At 36.7% G+C, this 17,448-nt stretch overlaps 1 protein-coding gene across 1 annotated transcript in view; it reads left to right on the top strand.

The window, feature by feature from the left end:
* The first annotated feature begins 5,654 nt into the window (after positions 1-5,654).
* Positions 5,655-17,448, top strand: part of LOC144358051 (sodium-dependent phosphate transporter 2-like) — a 34,086-nt gene continuing 22,292 nt past the window's right edge. Inside the window, exons 1-3 of the mRNA XM_085508097.1 lie at positions 5,655-5,937; positions 6,679-6,819; positions 16,817-16,902. Coding sequence (XP_085364223.1) covers positions 5,655-5,937; positions 6,679-6,819; positions 16,817-16,902 — 510 coding nt within the window. The remainder of the gene's footprint in view (positions 5,938-6,678; positions 6,820-16,816; positions 16,903-17,448) is intronic.

The raw sequence follows: 17,448 nt of genomic DNA, 5'->3' as shown, positions 1-17,448 counted from the left end.
AAATAATATGCATATAGTAGCAGTTTAGCAGCGGTCTCAATAAACTTCAATGACTACCTCTCCTTTTTATGAACCCACTTAAAATATGGAAAATTTTCTACGACATCAAAAAAAACGTGTAAAAAAATATGTTTGAAAAATATGATTTATCGCATAGTTTCAGTGCTGAAGCAACACTGTGGGATAAATTTGTGGCTGCAAGAAGCTCTTCGACCTATACAACTCGTGATGATAAATGTTTTCAACCCTTAGCTGTACACTATGTCCAATAACACAGGCTACACGTACTAATACAATAAGTTTACTACATTTGGCTGATACACTTAGAACAAAACAGTATATATGCCATCATTAACTTGAAGAATACAAAACTAATGAACCAATATGAAAGTACAGTGTCGTGTTGTCGTGTCAATCCCGTTCGAATCCCACACTGTACTAACTGAACGAACACCAGCACAAGACAAACGGAACTATTCAGGACCACCACATCCTTCAGAGAGTGACTACAATTACGTAATAAATCCAATATTTTTTTCGTACACTGTAAAAATGTGTAATTTTTCTCGGTACGTACAAGAATTTACATCCAAATAAATAAAAAAGTCGTGAAGATCCAGGGAAATTACATTTTCGAAACTGTAAAACGACTAGATGACACAATTCACTGCAAAATTCAATTTCCACTGTAAACTGTAAAATCGTCTTTTTTTCCTTGTAAATTGTAAAAAGCCCTTTTATTTCCCGTAAAACTGTACCAGCTACCCCCTTGTCCCCCCATTATTGTTTCAATGCTGCTTTAATATTTAACATCAGCTGCTTGAACGCGATCTTCATTACACCATCACGGAATCACCGAATAAAAGCTTGCCCATTTATAGCAACCTGTTTTGATTGGCCGCTGTTGAGCTAAGACGAAGTAACTTCACGATTGACATTTAAAGACCGAGTCTGATAGTTACCTCACTGAGTCAAGTGATTTAAACGATGATAATTATTTTAATTAATACTGTTTGTTTTATTAAGTTCTAATCTACGATCATAAATCTATTCACTTCCAAAATTTAGGGGGTTCGACCGAACCCCCCGAACCCCCCCCCCCCCCCCCCCCAAAAAAAAAACTACGGGCCTGCGAATAAACTTAGACCTTGACTAGCGAAGATGCATCGCAACATTATCCACATTTCTCTGTCCAAAGAGTCAACTTAGTTGCCCCCGAAACAATCTTCATAATTATTATTATTGAAAAGAGTGGTTCTGGATATGTCCATTGGGAGAATTTTATCAGTATTTGTTTAGATAATCTCACTTCTTCCTAAATACTATAATATAATTAAAGTTGTGTTATCTGTTGCGCGGACTTTGACTACCGAAACATAAAAAATCTTGGGGAAGGTCACTGGTCGAGGGATACGCGTATGCGTACTGAATTTCGCGGAGAAAAGGTGTACTTTCTTTTGAGAAAAAAAAGATGACAGCCTGTCACAGGTCATAAAGGAAGACAATACAACAACAAAAGTATTTGGCAGTCTGAGTTCAGCCGGAACTAAACACACAAATGCACTCGTTGAGACGTTCGCACAGGGCAGCATATATTTCTGATCTTCCCCTAAAATAGGAGTGTTTTGATTCGTAGTCAGCATTTTATCGAAAAGAAGATAAATTTAAAAATGAATGGAAAGAAGTTATTTTTGATTTTGTAAAACATTTTGTAAAATATTCATATATCAACACTATGTTCGCATTGTTAGTTAAAGTGCCTGTGCAATGCCCACCCTCACGTTTCTCATTTTAAATCTGTGTCCCACTGAAAAGGGTAGTTATTGATTTTTTTGCTGAAAATGATTACTCGTATCCAAGTAAATTTGGGATATTTCTCGCAGCGTAGCCACGCCCACCTATTGTGAAACGGTCGACTGTTTCCGGATTTCCGACTCTCGCCGAAAGTGCGCCACCAAATGACAAAATGTGGGAGGAAGTCATACCCCTGAGCCCCTTTTTTTTGAGAGAGAGAGTTTTTAGATGTTGTGTTGTGGGCAGTTGCAGTGAAACGTATAGCCATAGTGTATGTATTCACACGTTTCTAATCGATCCGAAGGTGCGACATCACTTAACCTTAGATTCATTCAACTGTCCTCGTCCATAAAAAAACGACTAGATTTAAAGAGAAACGCCGACAACGTAAACCTGGCGCAACACTTTTGAAAGAAATAGATTCCAGACCAGCCCATGATCACCGAGGCGGATTTCAGAAGAGGGAGAGAGAGAGACGTCCGGCAAGTGTTTCAAATCAGTTGACTTTTTTGCGATCCTGATTATCGTTTTATAGAGACCATTTAGTTCCTGTTAAGTAAAAAGTAGCAATAATTTTGACAGTGACACGAAAACGAAGCGTCGGACAAACAGGAAATTACACAGCCCTTACACACTGCTAACTGTTTTCATTTTCGAAGGCTAAAAGTTTCTGAATTGTTTGGTGATTGGTGTTGAATGTCGAATTCACACCTCTGTTCTTTTCTATCTTCATGCTTGCAGCTTGATCTGCGTAATAATTTATGAAATAAGAATCCGGGCTTGGTCAATGTCTTTCCACCAAATAAAGTTTTAATACGATGTTATAATTATGACAATCACGCCATGGATCAAGCTAACTTGAATCCACTCTGAATTTATCTATGTGTGTCGATCTCGATTATTTTTGTTATCCAATTAAGCGCCGCTTTTAACGCACTTGCCCTCGCCGTGACCCGACGCGTTCACCTATTTCAACAAAATGTCAATTTATTTCCACGAGGCTGTCATTTATTTAGTAACTGTGATTTGTCGTTTTTTTTTTAATTATTTTATAGTGATCACTATAGTCTAATGTTTAGAATGTCAAAATATGTTCTCTTTTATTTTAATTTTGAAAGTTTTACTCAGACGATCGATGAAATAAAACAGTGTAGTGACGTGCCTAGTAACCTGCTAAATAACGAGATAATTCCGACGTCAAATTCTATTTTGTCCAGCGCTGGTGTCGGTGACGATCACGGTGACCAGCTACACCAGAACGGACATATTTCGCATCTAACTCAACCCCATGCAACAGAAATTGATACTATGTGTTCATTATGGTCCATTCTTCCTCGACGAACAAGTACATAAGTGACAATATAGTCAAAGTCGAGAAAACTGCACAAGAAATTTGCCTTATTTACACGTATCGGCAATGCAAGCTGCCATGCGACTTCCCCTTCTGACGTCACAAGGGGAATTTCTGTATGCAAATGAGAAGCTAATGAGGAGCCTCGTTTTAAAATACACAAAAATAAAGTTGCCGTAGACTAAATTTAAAACACATTTTTTCACTTAAAAAAATAATTCATGCTTAGAAACATAAAAATTAATAATATTTATGTATCATTTGATAATTTTAGGCGTGAAAATAGCAGCCATTTTACAGGCACTTTAATACCTGACAGGTAGGACCACTATATCGAAACTCGACTTTTTAGACAAGGTTTTTGGTTGCTTGCTAAGGAAACAAAGGAATAATGATGTTTATGAAAGTTGTTGAATTTTATTAACCGACGGCAGTGGTGCAATTTTTACTTACATCATATATCCTAAAAAAGATCTACGCTCACGTGCAGAGGCAGCAGCACGAAACTTTGCATGAGGGACGTAATCTGAAATCTAGACCCTCTTAACGCTATTTCCTGCATTTTGAGGGGCAAATTTTGCTGACACAAATGGTGTCAGCTTGATTGGGGGGTCCCCCTCCCCCGGTGCCGCCGCCACTGATATGTACATACATTCTTGTTGTCTGTCTTCTTTGACCCGTGAGAGGCTGTCATTTTATTTTAAAAAGCAACAACTAAAAAGGGTCTATGCTTACATGTTATACACTGGAATGGAGGAATCAAGTGCAGTTACACTTTCACAGTACAACTAATTCAGTTCAATAAAGTAAAAATAGACAGGACGTCTTCATGAATATTATGTGATATTTTGGGTAGGAATGTGTAAAGTCGATCGTTGACTGCTTCTGATACGTACTCCCAAGTCCAATACATACACACAAAAAAACAAAAACAAAAACAATTGTTTATTTTATTTCGTGTTCGTTAACAATTTATTCCTCGCTCAAAAACAAAAGAACCATTCACATCAAGGTGACGACTTGTGGTGGCGCTCTTCATTCCGATTCTATGTGTTTGTAATACGCAGTTCGAGATCTGCATTTGGCTTAGATCAGCTGCCACCAGGTCTATGAAAACAACAGTTTTCGTCTTTCATTTTGTGCTGTTACTCGCAATGTATGTTTCCGATCAAGCATAGAACGAACCAAGTCAGATTCAGAACAGCATTCCGTTACCACTGTCATTGGTGGCCAATTCGCATTGATAACATGCACAATTCAGAGTATTAGTGACAAGCATATCAACGTACTGGATTGGCCTTCCTTTGGTACAGTATCTCGGTGGTGAGTATTCTCAATATATCGCTTTCTTATTGTATGATGGTTTTGACTATGAACTTTGTTCGAAAAGCTCATTTTGTTGAGTGATAATTGCTGGAATAATAAGGAAATCCGGACACCAACACACACGAAAGAGAAAGTGGGCTGGTCCGGTCGGCATGTGACTTTTACTCAAGAGAAGTTGCCATCCATAAAATACCAGACAGATATCTTATCCGTGGTAAATACTTCTTATGTCACCACAACTGTGTTATATAAAATAAGTACAAGTTCTCAGTTACATGGTTGTTGCTTGTAAAAAAAAGTGGGCTAATATAACCTGTGGATACCAAAATGTGAAAACCAAAATCTGCCCCTAGACAAAATAATATTATTACTTGAACAATTTACAGCAGGGGACAATGAATCTAAACTTTATTATTGTTCATTATGAATTATCTTACAAAATATTTATATTCTACGGCCACCACCCCTGAGTTTATAATGGTTCATCCCTAATAACAGATGGTTGTCCACAAGCTGTTAATATAATTGATTGTAATTCACTGGTTCCTGTACATAGACAATTCTGTATTCATGTATTGAAAAATGATGGTGGTTTCAAATAACCACCCAGAAAATAATGTTTTATTTTTAAATAAATTCATGCTTCATTAACCACACAGTGACAATATAAAATACACTATGCTTGCCTGGTTAGTTACACATGCTTTTATATATATGACAGGGGTGTGTCCATAGTCAAGTTGAGTCATATTTCAATTACCCTGAATTCAATGAATGCAATCATAGATTTATGTGCAATTCTGAGAAAAACATATACTGTGGAATACTTTATTTTCGCTGGAGTTAATTTTCGCTGAAAAGGCGTTTTGTATGCAATTTATTTTCACTGATTTTTGATGAAATTAATGTAAAATATAGAAAAAAAAGTATATCGCTGGATTTTATTTTATTTTATTTCCCTTCAGCGAAAATTGCGAAAATAAATTCCTAGCGAAAATAAAGAATTCTACAGTAGTAGATTTTTAAAATGAAACTAGTGAATTTTATTAATAAACAATGTGTTGGAAAATGGTTGTTCAGACAGTTAACAATAATGTAGTTTGATGACTGTTGTTTTGATGGAAATTTGTGTTGAATGAGGCTTAATTTTTTTTCAGCACGATAAATCATCATGTCAGAAGTAATGTCTGATACACTATGGATGGTGATAGTGGGTTTTAGCATTGCATTCATATTATCGTTTGCTATTGGTGCTAATGACGTAGCCAATTCATTTGCTACATCAGTTGGATCAAAAGTTCTGACTCTCAGAGGAGCTTGTATCTTAGCAACAATATTTGAGACATCAGGTGCTATTTTGCTTGGTTCAAAAGTGTCGTCAACCATCCGTGAGGGTATATTCAACGTGTCCATGTATAGCGGACAAGAAGACATATTAATGCTGGGAGAAATCAGTGCATTAGGAGGTAAGATACTAAGTTGTGCTAGGGGTGCCCTAGCTACATAAAATAATTCACCAACTTAGGGAGTCTAATCAGTTTATTCACCATCTTAGGGAGTTATATTATTTTTTGGATTTTGGGGCGGAATAGCTTTGTATTTAATATGGGTTAAATCGTAAAATAATGCAGAATAATGAAATATATGATATAATATTTACCTAGGATTGAAAATTCATGATCCACATAATTTATATAAATATATTTTGTGACATTTTTTGACTAGAATTTGTCATTGTTTACAAGTTTTTACAGAGCTTTATAAAACCATTTTATTAAATATTTATATTTTGAAAATATGAAGTTAAACAATTCTACTTTGTTAGCTAGAGATTACAGCCAATATAATAAAAATTGTATCAAATAATAAAAAAAAATTATATGAAATGTGATTCTTCAATTTGGTTTGATATACTTTATTTCAACTTTAAAGCAGGAGGGTGCGACGTCCCAAACGACGATAACAACACACGCTAAAACGCAAAGGCTCATGGGTAGACACTTGTTTGTAAATAATGACACGCTATGGCCATCTGACGCATGCGCAAGTGATGACTCCCCCACTTTAATCATATGTTGTCAGAAGTTCTAAAAAAAGTATTTTCATACTCCAAAAATTTGAATAAATAAAATTTCAATCACATGTATCCATGATATCTAAGACCACATGTGAATTTCAAAATGGGTTCTATGTTTTATTTCTTTCAGGTTCTTTTATCTGGTTATTTGTGGCTACAGTTTTCAAGTTGCCTGTCTCCACTACGCATAGTATAGTAGGTGCTATGGTTGGTTTTCATCTTGTTGTGTTTGGTACAAAAGGATTGAATTATCAGACATTAATATTCATAGGTAATTCCAATCATATGTTACCTAACATGATGGTGATGATATACTATTTGTCACCAGTCTAATGGGTAGATATATACTCCATGGTTAACCCTTATAGAAATCATTTATGGGAATCATATAGCACAAAAGTTGATATTCTATATAAAAAATGCAACATTTATTTATAGGGCACATTATCTGGGATGTCCTATAGGATGTGTCACCTGTCCTATGGGATTTCCAGTATGATGTGTTACCTATTATATAAATAAATAAATAACACCACCACCACCTGGTCGTAATGATACTCTGGATCATTATATAAGTGTGTGTAGACGAGAAATACATACTATTAAGTTTAATAATCAGAACGTGACGCTCTAAATTCTCTAAAGTCACGACGTGATGAAATTGTTATTATGCCAGCTGACAAGGGTGGGGCAGTGGTGGTTTGGCGTAGAGATTTGTATCTGGTTGAGGCAGAGAGGCAGTTATCGGATACAGACTCCTACCGGGCACTTGATGTGGATATCACGAATGAAATACAACGAGAAATAGGTGATGTGGTTAATGGCTATATTGCTAAAGGTGATTTGCCGAAAGAGGCCAAAAATCTTATAGTGCGCAGACCACGGACATCAGTCTTTTATCTATTACCTAAGATTCACAAGGTAAACAATCCTGGTAGACCCATTGTCTCAGCATGTAATTGTTCGACTGAGCACATAGCTCGATATTTGGATTCAATGTTGAGACAAATTGTTGCGTCACAGCCTACGTATGTTCAGGATACTAATGATGCACTTAGGAAACTAGAGTTATTTTGTTTCACACCGGATAAACCCAGATTTTTGTTTTCTATGGATGTAAAATCACTTTATACATCTATCCCGCACACTGATGTACTGTTGGCTTTATAGCATTTTCTGAATAAAAGGGCAGTTAAGGATCCTCCTACGTTTGTGTTGGTGCGCTTAGCGGAATTAGTTTTGAACAGGAATTGTTTTTCTTTTAATGGTAAACATTATATACAGAAACGAGATGTGGCTATGGGCAGTTGTTTTGGTCCGAGCTATGCATGTTTATTCATGTCATATCAAGAGGAGTTAATTTTTTCGTCTTTTCAAGGCACTAAACCTGAATTTTATGTCAGGTACATTGATGATGACTTTGGTGCGTACGTCGTATTTGCAGCGATGATACTGATTTCCGTAACCAGGCGAGGAATTTATGTAATTATTTCAGAAAACAGGGTTATCCTCGTAATGTCACTGGGAAAGCATTGGCCAAGGTTGTGTCAATGTCAAGAACGGATTGTATTGGATCTACGGTTTCCCGTGACAATCAGGATTGTGTAATTTTGGCACTTACGTACCATCCTTTAAATGTCAGGATTAAAAACATTATGTACAAACATTTTCACATTTTACAGACCAGCGAGGAGACAAGTTCTACGTTTCCACTAATGCCTACTACTGCCTGGCGCCGTGACACTAATTTAAGGAGGTTATTGGTGCATACGGGTGAAAGGGGAGACCCTGAGAAATATGGTTCTGTCCCGTGTAATCGTCCTAGGTGTAATACTTGTCCTTTTATTACAGACTCTAATCGTATATTTGGTCCCAAGGGAGATGTTGCGGTCAAATATCCGTTCAGTTGTATCACTATGAATGTTGTATATTGCATTTCATGGATTAAATGCGGGAAACTTTACATTGGTTCTACAGTTCGTCGACTGGGTGATCAGTTTGCTGAGCATCTACGGCAAACTAGACAGAAAAATCGTTATTATCTGGTTTCACTTCATTTTAATTCTAGTGGATATAATATTACAGATATGTCTATTTCTGGTGTATGTGTTGTCAATGGCAACGAAAATCAGCTCAGGCGTGTCGAGGAGGAAACTATATTCCGCCTTGGAACTAAAGAACCCCATGGTATTAACATTTTGTGATTCTAACTTATAGTTCATGCGCGTTCTTACGTTCCTATGTTCTACCTGTACGTTATAACACTTTCTTCTATGCTATCGATAAAGAGCCATTGCTCGAAACGTCTAGCTATTTTTAATAGTTATTTAGGACTACGATTACTAAATATTATCTTCTATATACCTATTATATAGGATTTTATGTGATGTCCTATAGGACATGTTACTTTTCCTGTTGGATGTTTTACCTGTTCTAGGGGATGTCATATTTGACATATTATCTGTTCTATGGGATTCCCTGTAGAATATTTTACTTGCCCTATAGGACATGTTACCTGTTCTATGAGATTTCCGTAGAATATTTTACTTGCCCTATAGGACATTTTACCTGTTCTATGAGATTTCCTGTAGAACATTTTGCTTGCCCTACAGGACATGTTACCTGTTCTATGAGATTTTCTGTAGAATATATTTTACTTGCCCTATAGGACATGTTACCTGTTCTATGAGATTTCCTGTAGAATATTTTGCTTGCCCTATAGAACATGTTACCTGTTCCATGGGATTTTCTGTAGAATATTTTACTTGCCCTATAGGACATTTTACCTGTTCTATGAGATTTCCTGTAGAACATTTTGCTTGCCCTACAGGACATGTTACCTGTTCTATGAGATTTTCTGTAGAATATTTTACTTGCCCTATAGGACATGTTACCTGTTCTATGAGATTTCCTGTAGAATATTTTGCTTGCCCTATAGAACATGTTACCTGTTCCATGGGATTTCCTGTAGAATATTTTATTTGCCCTATAGGACATGTTACTTGTCCTATGCGATTTCCTGTTGGAAGTTTTACCTGTTCTTTGGGATGTCATATTTGACATATTACCTGCTCTATGGGATTTCCTGTACTAGGTGATGTTCTAAAGGACATGTTACCTGACCTATAGAATTTCATGGTGGGTGTTTTACTTGTTCTGTGGGATGTTCTGTAAGATATATTACATGTTCTATGGGATGTCCTACAGCAGGTGTTATGAGATATTAAATTGCATATATAATTTCCTAACAAGTGAACTGTGAATACATGAGGTCATAGAGTAATTGACAATTGCAGTTAGTATACACAATCTGTGATGTAATGAAAAAACTTTAGGGTAAATGCTCCAAAGTAACCTCATGCAATCAATGGCTTGGGTATATGATATGTGTTGGAATCCATTGACCTGTTAATGATTTGCAAATAGCGATGAGTCTAACTATTCATGTATATAGAATATAGAGATTAATACTTACATGGCAAGCATATATCAGTGACACTTAGTCAGAACACATTGTCAAGATGACAAATAAATCTGGGCAATATCTGTACATGTAATAATTTTATTATTAGATGCTCTAAGTAAAATTCATGTATAAAACTATTCCGGGCTGCACTACATATTAACTAATTCTTTTTAAACAAAATTTTCTAGTAACAATTACAAATAAGATATCATAACAACAATTTTTATAGATTAATTTCTTCTATCCAACTTTTTCTACCCTCTATGCCAATTTTAAATCAGGATAAAGTCAACTTTACACATAAATTGAACAATATCAGTCAAGTTCAGATTCAAAATGGCTGACTCTTTTGAGTTTGGTTTACTACAGGAACTGATGTCTAATGTCAATGGCTTGTGATTTGTATTTTACCAAGCTTGGTATAAATCACACTTAATTACTGATATTCAGGAAATTATAAGTTTTAGTTTCCACTTTAATATTTTAAATAAATATTAAATTTACAATTAAATATATACGATAGAATATATACGATATAATATAATAGAATATATACGATAGAATATATACGATAGAGAGAAAAATATTCACTGTGAAATTATTTGAAAAGTTGCTATTACTGGGATTTAGATTTACTTTCATTTCTGTCTATCTAATAGACCATTTTCCATTCACTTTGTGGTTCCTTTTTTTTTATTTAGATTATATGTAGTTCATAATTTCTTTCTGTAAGACCCTTTTTATCTTTTCCTAAGGATTCAACAAACATGAAAGCATGTTGGTGGTATTTCTATGTTTAATAAAATGCTATACATATTTGATGAGTTCTCCTACTTCAAAGATTTGCATTTTGACATCGAGTTATAAAAAAAAAGAAATTTAAATTCAAAAACACTAAGGATAGGAACAACACAGGGACATACAATTATAAAGACTATACATTGTAGTAAATTAAACCAACCACACTCATGAAGTTGAATTTTAATTTTCATGTTTTTTTCTTCTAATAAATGCCATTTTCTGAATTATATTTGATATGAATTTTTAGTATGATTATGAATATAATTTATAATCTGTGTTAATGCTCAATTATGACATGCATTGACCAAGCTGACATCCCCCTTTCATATTTTGACTCCTCCCATGCCACATTGTACTTCATGCAATATTTGCTCACATTTCGTCCTTCAGTCGGATTTACATTAATTAACGCCAGACTGTTCATTTGCTTATCTGTGCTCGCATCCTCTTCAAGCATCAGTTCGTTTTGCCGCACCGTACGATACACATCGTCTCAGCAGAATTCCTTGCTAAAGCATTTCAGCCATTCATTTGTCACAAATACCAGTCTTTCTTCACGACATCCAGTTCCAACATGCCTCGAGGACGAGAAAGATCTAAAACCAACCGTGGCGGTCGCAAGTCTCAACGAAATCGTCGCGATACCGAGACGAAAAACCATCTTCCTTAATTTGGGGCCACTTGTGGTATGGTCTTCGAGTACGGTTTCACTGCGATAACATATCAGTTATCCAAATATGGAAAAAAGGCTCCTCATCATGTCCACGGATTATGCAACTTGTCCGACTGCTGTTCTTCACTGCAGCATCTAATAACTTTCATGTTGGGTCCCAACCAAAACTCCAGACCTGTGCACCCTCTTAACGGCTCCGATGTGCGACGTAGTCCCGTCAACCTCACACAACAAGCCTGCCACTACATCAACCTGAGCATTGCACCAGGTACACAACGGACATATCATGCGGGACAAACTCGCTATCTTCTCTTCTGTCGTATGTATGGAATGAATCCTTATCCACTAACGCAACGCTCAACGATTCTGTTTATGACACATCTCGCAACGTCGTCACTTACCTATGGTACGCTAAAAGTTTACCTCGCAGCTATCATCCGTGCACACATCGAAACTGGCTTCACCTCATCAATACGTGACGACCTTCTGCTTCACTTCACTATGCAAGGCATTAAAAGACATCACGGCGTGCCAAATCGTATAAAACTCCCAATCACCATTGCACTGATGCGAATGCTTAAGAACACCGTCGCAAACCATCCCACTATTTGCAACCATGACAAAGCTATGTTGTGGTCTGCCTTTACACTGGCGTTCTTCGGCTTCTTGAGAGTCAGCGAATTTGTCGCACCCGTGTCAACCACCTTCGACCCACAACGCACTTTACTGACGGCAGACATCACTTGCAACACAGACCTCGTCATTGCGCTCAAGGTTTCTAAGACAGACCCATTCCGCCGGGGATGTAACATCATCATCGCACCCTCACAGTCATCGGTCTGCGCTGTGCAGGCATACCAGGCGTACAAAGCACTACATAGTTCCGTCGCTCACCTACCTGCATTCCAGTTTTCCAAACGTACTTTCCTCACGCGGCAAGCTGTTAGCAACCACATTCAAGACCTCACTCGCGCATCTATGCCAGATGTTAACCGTTACACTACTCACAGTTTCCGCAGTGGTGCAGCCACGACAGCTGCCAACGCAAATCTCCCGGACTGGTTGATCAAGGCACTGGGCAGGTGGCGCAGCGACGCCTACCAGACCTACGGTACATTAGCACACCCCCCAGCATTATCCAATCAGGTCTGGGTCACTTGTCCATTGCTGACTGCTCTTCTTTTTACTGTATCTTCGTCATTTGTTTTGAGATTTCATTTCGTTTTCGCTGCGTGTATTTGCAGTGTATTTAGTTTAATGTTTTATCGGTCTAACCATGCTTTGTTTTATCTTATCGCGACAGACTTTGTAATTTTATCGGTCTCTTTAGCGTGTTTCTTTTTCTTATTTACAGTATGTTCGTTATGTTGCTGTGCAAGTTTTTCAATTTGTTTTTTTTTTTTTTTTGGTAAATTATCAGTTAGTTTTACTCTTCGTGTAAAGCCCATCTCCCGCTACACATCATCCTGCCTTTAAATTTGGGGGTTTCCACCACAGACCAAGCAGACTTTACACGGGTACCCACGCTGTCCATCTTCCTGGGGTTGCAGGCTCCCGCCAGGGGGACGCCAGCCATGACGCCCGCCTGTACAGTCTCTGCTGGTGGAAGGTTGCAACCAGGTACCACGCGCTCAGCGTCATGATGCAATTCACAGGCGAGTCGCATCATGGAGCTGTTCGCTGTGACGCCTGCGTCAGCAATTCGCTCCCCCTTCCACTTTTGCCAAAACCTTGTGTCTTGTGTCATTTATTGAAGCATTAATAGTATGATTATGAATATAATTTATAATCTGTGTTAATGCTCAATTATGACATGCATTGACCAAGCTGACATCCCCCTTTCATATTTTGACACCTCCCATGCCACATTGTACTTCATGCAATATTTGCTCACATTTCGTCCTTCAGTCGGATTTACATTAATTAACGCCAGACTGTTCATTTGCTTATCTGTGCTTGCATTCTCTTCAAGCATCAGTTCGTTTTGCCGCACCGTACGATACACATCGTCTCAGCAGACCTCCCACCCACCCATTCATGCAAAGGTCTCTATATAACCAATTTCTATACCACTACCGATCTCACTCAAGTGTAACTCATGTTTATCTGCTCATGAACAACCTTAGCAATAAACAGGTAAGGGGGTTTCCACCACAGACCAAGCAGACTTTACACGGGTACCCACGCTGTCCATCCCCCTGGGGTTGTGAGTCTATCTGCAGGCTCCCGCCAGGGGGACGCCAGCCATGACGCCCGCCTGTACAGTCTCTGCTGGTGGAAGGTTGCAACCAGGTACCACGCGCTCAGCGTCATGATGCAATTCACAGGCGAGTCGCATCATGGAGCTGTTCGCTGCGACGCCTGCATCAGCAATTCGCGAATTTTGTATACAAAATTGTTCTAAATATAGGATATACTTTTTGTAAATGAAAATATATTTGTACATACTATTTTATGAACAAAAAGTATACATCTTGTCTAATGCATTTTGGTAAGGGCATTAATCCTATAGTCTATGGTAAGGGGGAGGGGGGGGAGCAATAACTTTTCATCCCTCTGACTGAACACTATATTCCCAACCCGACAGTATGTATGTATTTTCTCACTGCTGAGTGTACAGTCGACTACTGAAGTCAAACCCACATATATTTATTGTGTTTTAATAGTTCATTTAAATACCAGTAGTATTTACAATATGTAAATTCCTTTCTATATACAGAACACGTTATTGTGAGAAAAGATAAAATTATGCTATGTTTACACGGCAGCATATTCTATCAGAGCCTTACTACTGCTCCTCCTTATATATCACAGGAGATTATCTCCAATGTGTTTACACAGTCAAGCTGAACAAGAGCTAAGATCCGCCTGTGTTCAATCCAGTTCGCTCAGAGCCGAACGGAACAGTGCCTTTAAATAATCAGTATGAAAAAAACATGGCTGAAAACAATTTTTGGTGATGCTATTGAGCTGCATGGAAGAAAAAAAGAAACAGTCACGAGTCTGAGCATGAAGGTAGAAAAGACAATGCACCGGTGTTACGATTTAGGTACTAGTATTTCGAATAAACAGAAAACACAACAGCTAAAATATGTTACAGCCTATTTGCATAAGTTATTGTCATTCAAAATTACCATTTTGTAATTGTTTAACTGTTGTGATATGTGTAACAGTTGTCAACTAAACCTACTAAGAACACGTCACTGTATCTTTGGTCTTCAATTTCCAATGGATCTGTTCAGTCGTCCTTCCAAATTTTTGATGTATAATTTTGTATGTCATTTTTCTGTTCCCCGTTGAGCTATCAAAAATTTGGGTGAGAAAGTCTGGTGGTGAAATTGTTAAGTGACAACAATTTAACCCAAAACTTAATTTTAATTTAAAAAAAACTAAAAATATACAAATTATGATAATTAGGCATGTGGATGCACAATTGTAGTTATAATACCATGGATGATTTTCTGTAACTATCACCCTTCTTAACAATATCTTTTCAAAATATCTTTACAAATTACTTTTGTATCAAGTATAAATTGTTGTTGCTCAATTTGCAATTCTCATATCTCTGTGATAAAAATAGTGTCACAGTATTTGTTTTTCTTCACATACGAGTAATGCGAATATAATATGAAGTTATTACTAGGACAGTACGCGGTCCATCGACCTCCACTGTACATTTGGTCGATACTTCAGCTATACTGTCTTCGTGCATACTTTTCAGTATCGTAATAACCTAATATTATACATCTATTCCTCCTAGGAATACATCTTGGGAATGCCAAAATCCAACAGATTTAGCAAACTTCTTTGTGTGGGGTTGGGTCAAACCCTAGGAGCAGTCATGTTTGTTTTTATTATTAGAGGACGCTTGAACGGAATCGCTTCATATTTGGAATTCGCTTTTCCTAATATGGTAGAATGAAAATACCCAGTGCAATACCACAAAACTACTGCATTCTGCACTCTGTAACTTATGGCGTTAGAATAACCGATATATATTAATGATGTTTACATAGAGTTACACATAAACATTAAACTTACCGGTATATTCTGTGAAAATTTTCTCTACTCTCATTTTAATATCTCTCATAACGCTAAAGTAAATCTTTTGTGTAAATTGTATGTAAATGTTTTGTTGTATGTTGTAAATCATGTGACACTAAACAATGCATGCAGCTGCATTGGGGAATTGTTATGTCGCAGTGATGTTCATGAAATGCTGTCATCTGTACCTTTGAAATGTCAAATTGCAAAATTTCTACCAGCAAAAATTCAATGGTTTAAAATCATTCATAATTCTATCATTTTCCAATGGATTGTCTATAATCCTGGCAAATAGTGGAAATTTAAGTACTATAAATTCATCAAAATCAAGAATTTCTGTCATTTAGGAACCCAATCTCAGTTCGAATATGTATGCATGCACATACATTTGCTTTGTGATTCAATTTGAGATGGCTAAATAATAACCTTTTTATGCTGAAAATACATCAAAACCAAGCATGCATCCAACACTAGATCTTAGTCATATACATGTATGGTGGATTTTATTCAAACTAATATTGGTTTGTTGGACATTTAATTTATACAGGACCTTGATATGTATGTCACTTATTTTGATTTAAAATGGCTGACTGGTGGCCATGTATTTTAATAAATGCGATTGTGAAGCGATCATGTTCACACAGATTATAATATGCCCATCCATTTGTTTTATGATGTAATCGATGATTGCTGTATTATTATCAGTCTGGCTTTGATTCAAAATGACCGACTGGTGGCCATTTATTTTAATAAATGCGGTTGTGAAGCGATCATGTTTACACAGATTATAATATGCCCATCCATTTGTTTTATGATGTAATTGAAGATTGCTGTATTTTTATCAGTCAGGCTTGATTCAAAATGGCCGACTGGTGGCCATTTATTTTAATAAATGCGGTTGTGAAGTGATCATGTTCACACAGATTATAATATGCCCATCCATTTGTTTTGTGATGTAATTGAAGATTGCTGTATTATTATCAGTCAGGCTTGATTCATACTGGCCGACTGGTGGCCATTTATTTTAATAAATGCGGTTGTGAAGCGATCATGTTCACACAGATTATAATATGCCCATCCATTTGTTTTGTGATGTAATTGAAGATTACTGTAATTATTATCAGTCAGGTTTTGATTCAAAATGGTTGACTGGTTTCGGTTTTGTTAATTCACTATAATTATCAATGACTTGTTAATGGTTTCTTGAATCAGTTTCTTCATATTTGTAGAACATAAATTTAGTGGTGTATACAATCAGGTGATTAAATTTTTTGTTTCTTGTAGTATTGTCTTGGTTTATATCACCACTGTTATCTGGTATAATCTCATCACTGATCTTTATTATTGTCAAATACGCTATTATTGAGAAGGTGAGTGTACAAAGATGACATGAGTATATAATGGCTGACTAAGATCCACCAGTATATTAAGCAAGTGTAGAGAATTGATGTAGCAACATGGATAAAATGTGTTAAAATTTGTTCTGTAATTCATATTCTCTAAATGTTAGTAAGCACACCACTATAACAACCTATATACATTCTGAAAGCTAAAATATAGGCAAATACTGTTACAGTAGTGCATCTGTTGTACCAATGTTTGTCTAAATATTACCCGACAGCTAATTTTGCTGATAGCTCCCTGGCAAGAAGACTGTGTGCCAATATAATCTTTTATGTGTTTGATTGAAATCAGATTCTCTAACATGTGATCAATATGCAAATTATGTGCTCAATAATGCTTAGAATTAACAGCAACCAATTTGTTCATAACAATAATGCGTTTGCAGTACACCAACATGCATGGTTTATCCTGAATGATATCATGATAAAAATTACTGTATCCATGGCAACAAGTCCGAAGAATCAATATTTGCTCAACCACATGACCAGTTTCCTTTTATAATTTGATGGCCG

The sequence above is a fragment of the Saccoglossus kowalevskii genome, chromosome 14 (genome assembly GCF_978046115.1).
Source record: "Saccoglossus kowalevskii chromosome 14, keSacKowa6.1, whole genome shotgun sequence".
Lineage (NCBI taxonomy): Eukaryota > Metazoa > Hemichordata > Enteropneusta > Harrimaniidae > Saccoglossus > Saccoglossus kowalevskii.
The sequence above is the reverse complement of the archived record's forward strand: the minus strand, read 5'-3'. Positions and strand labels throughout refer to the sequence as shown.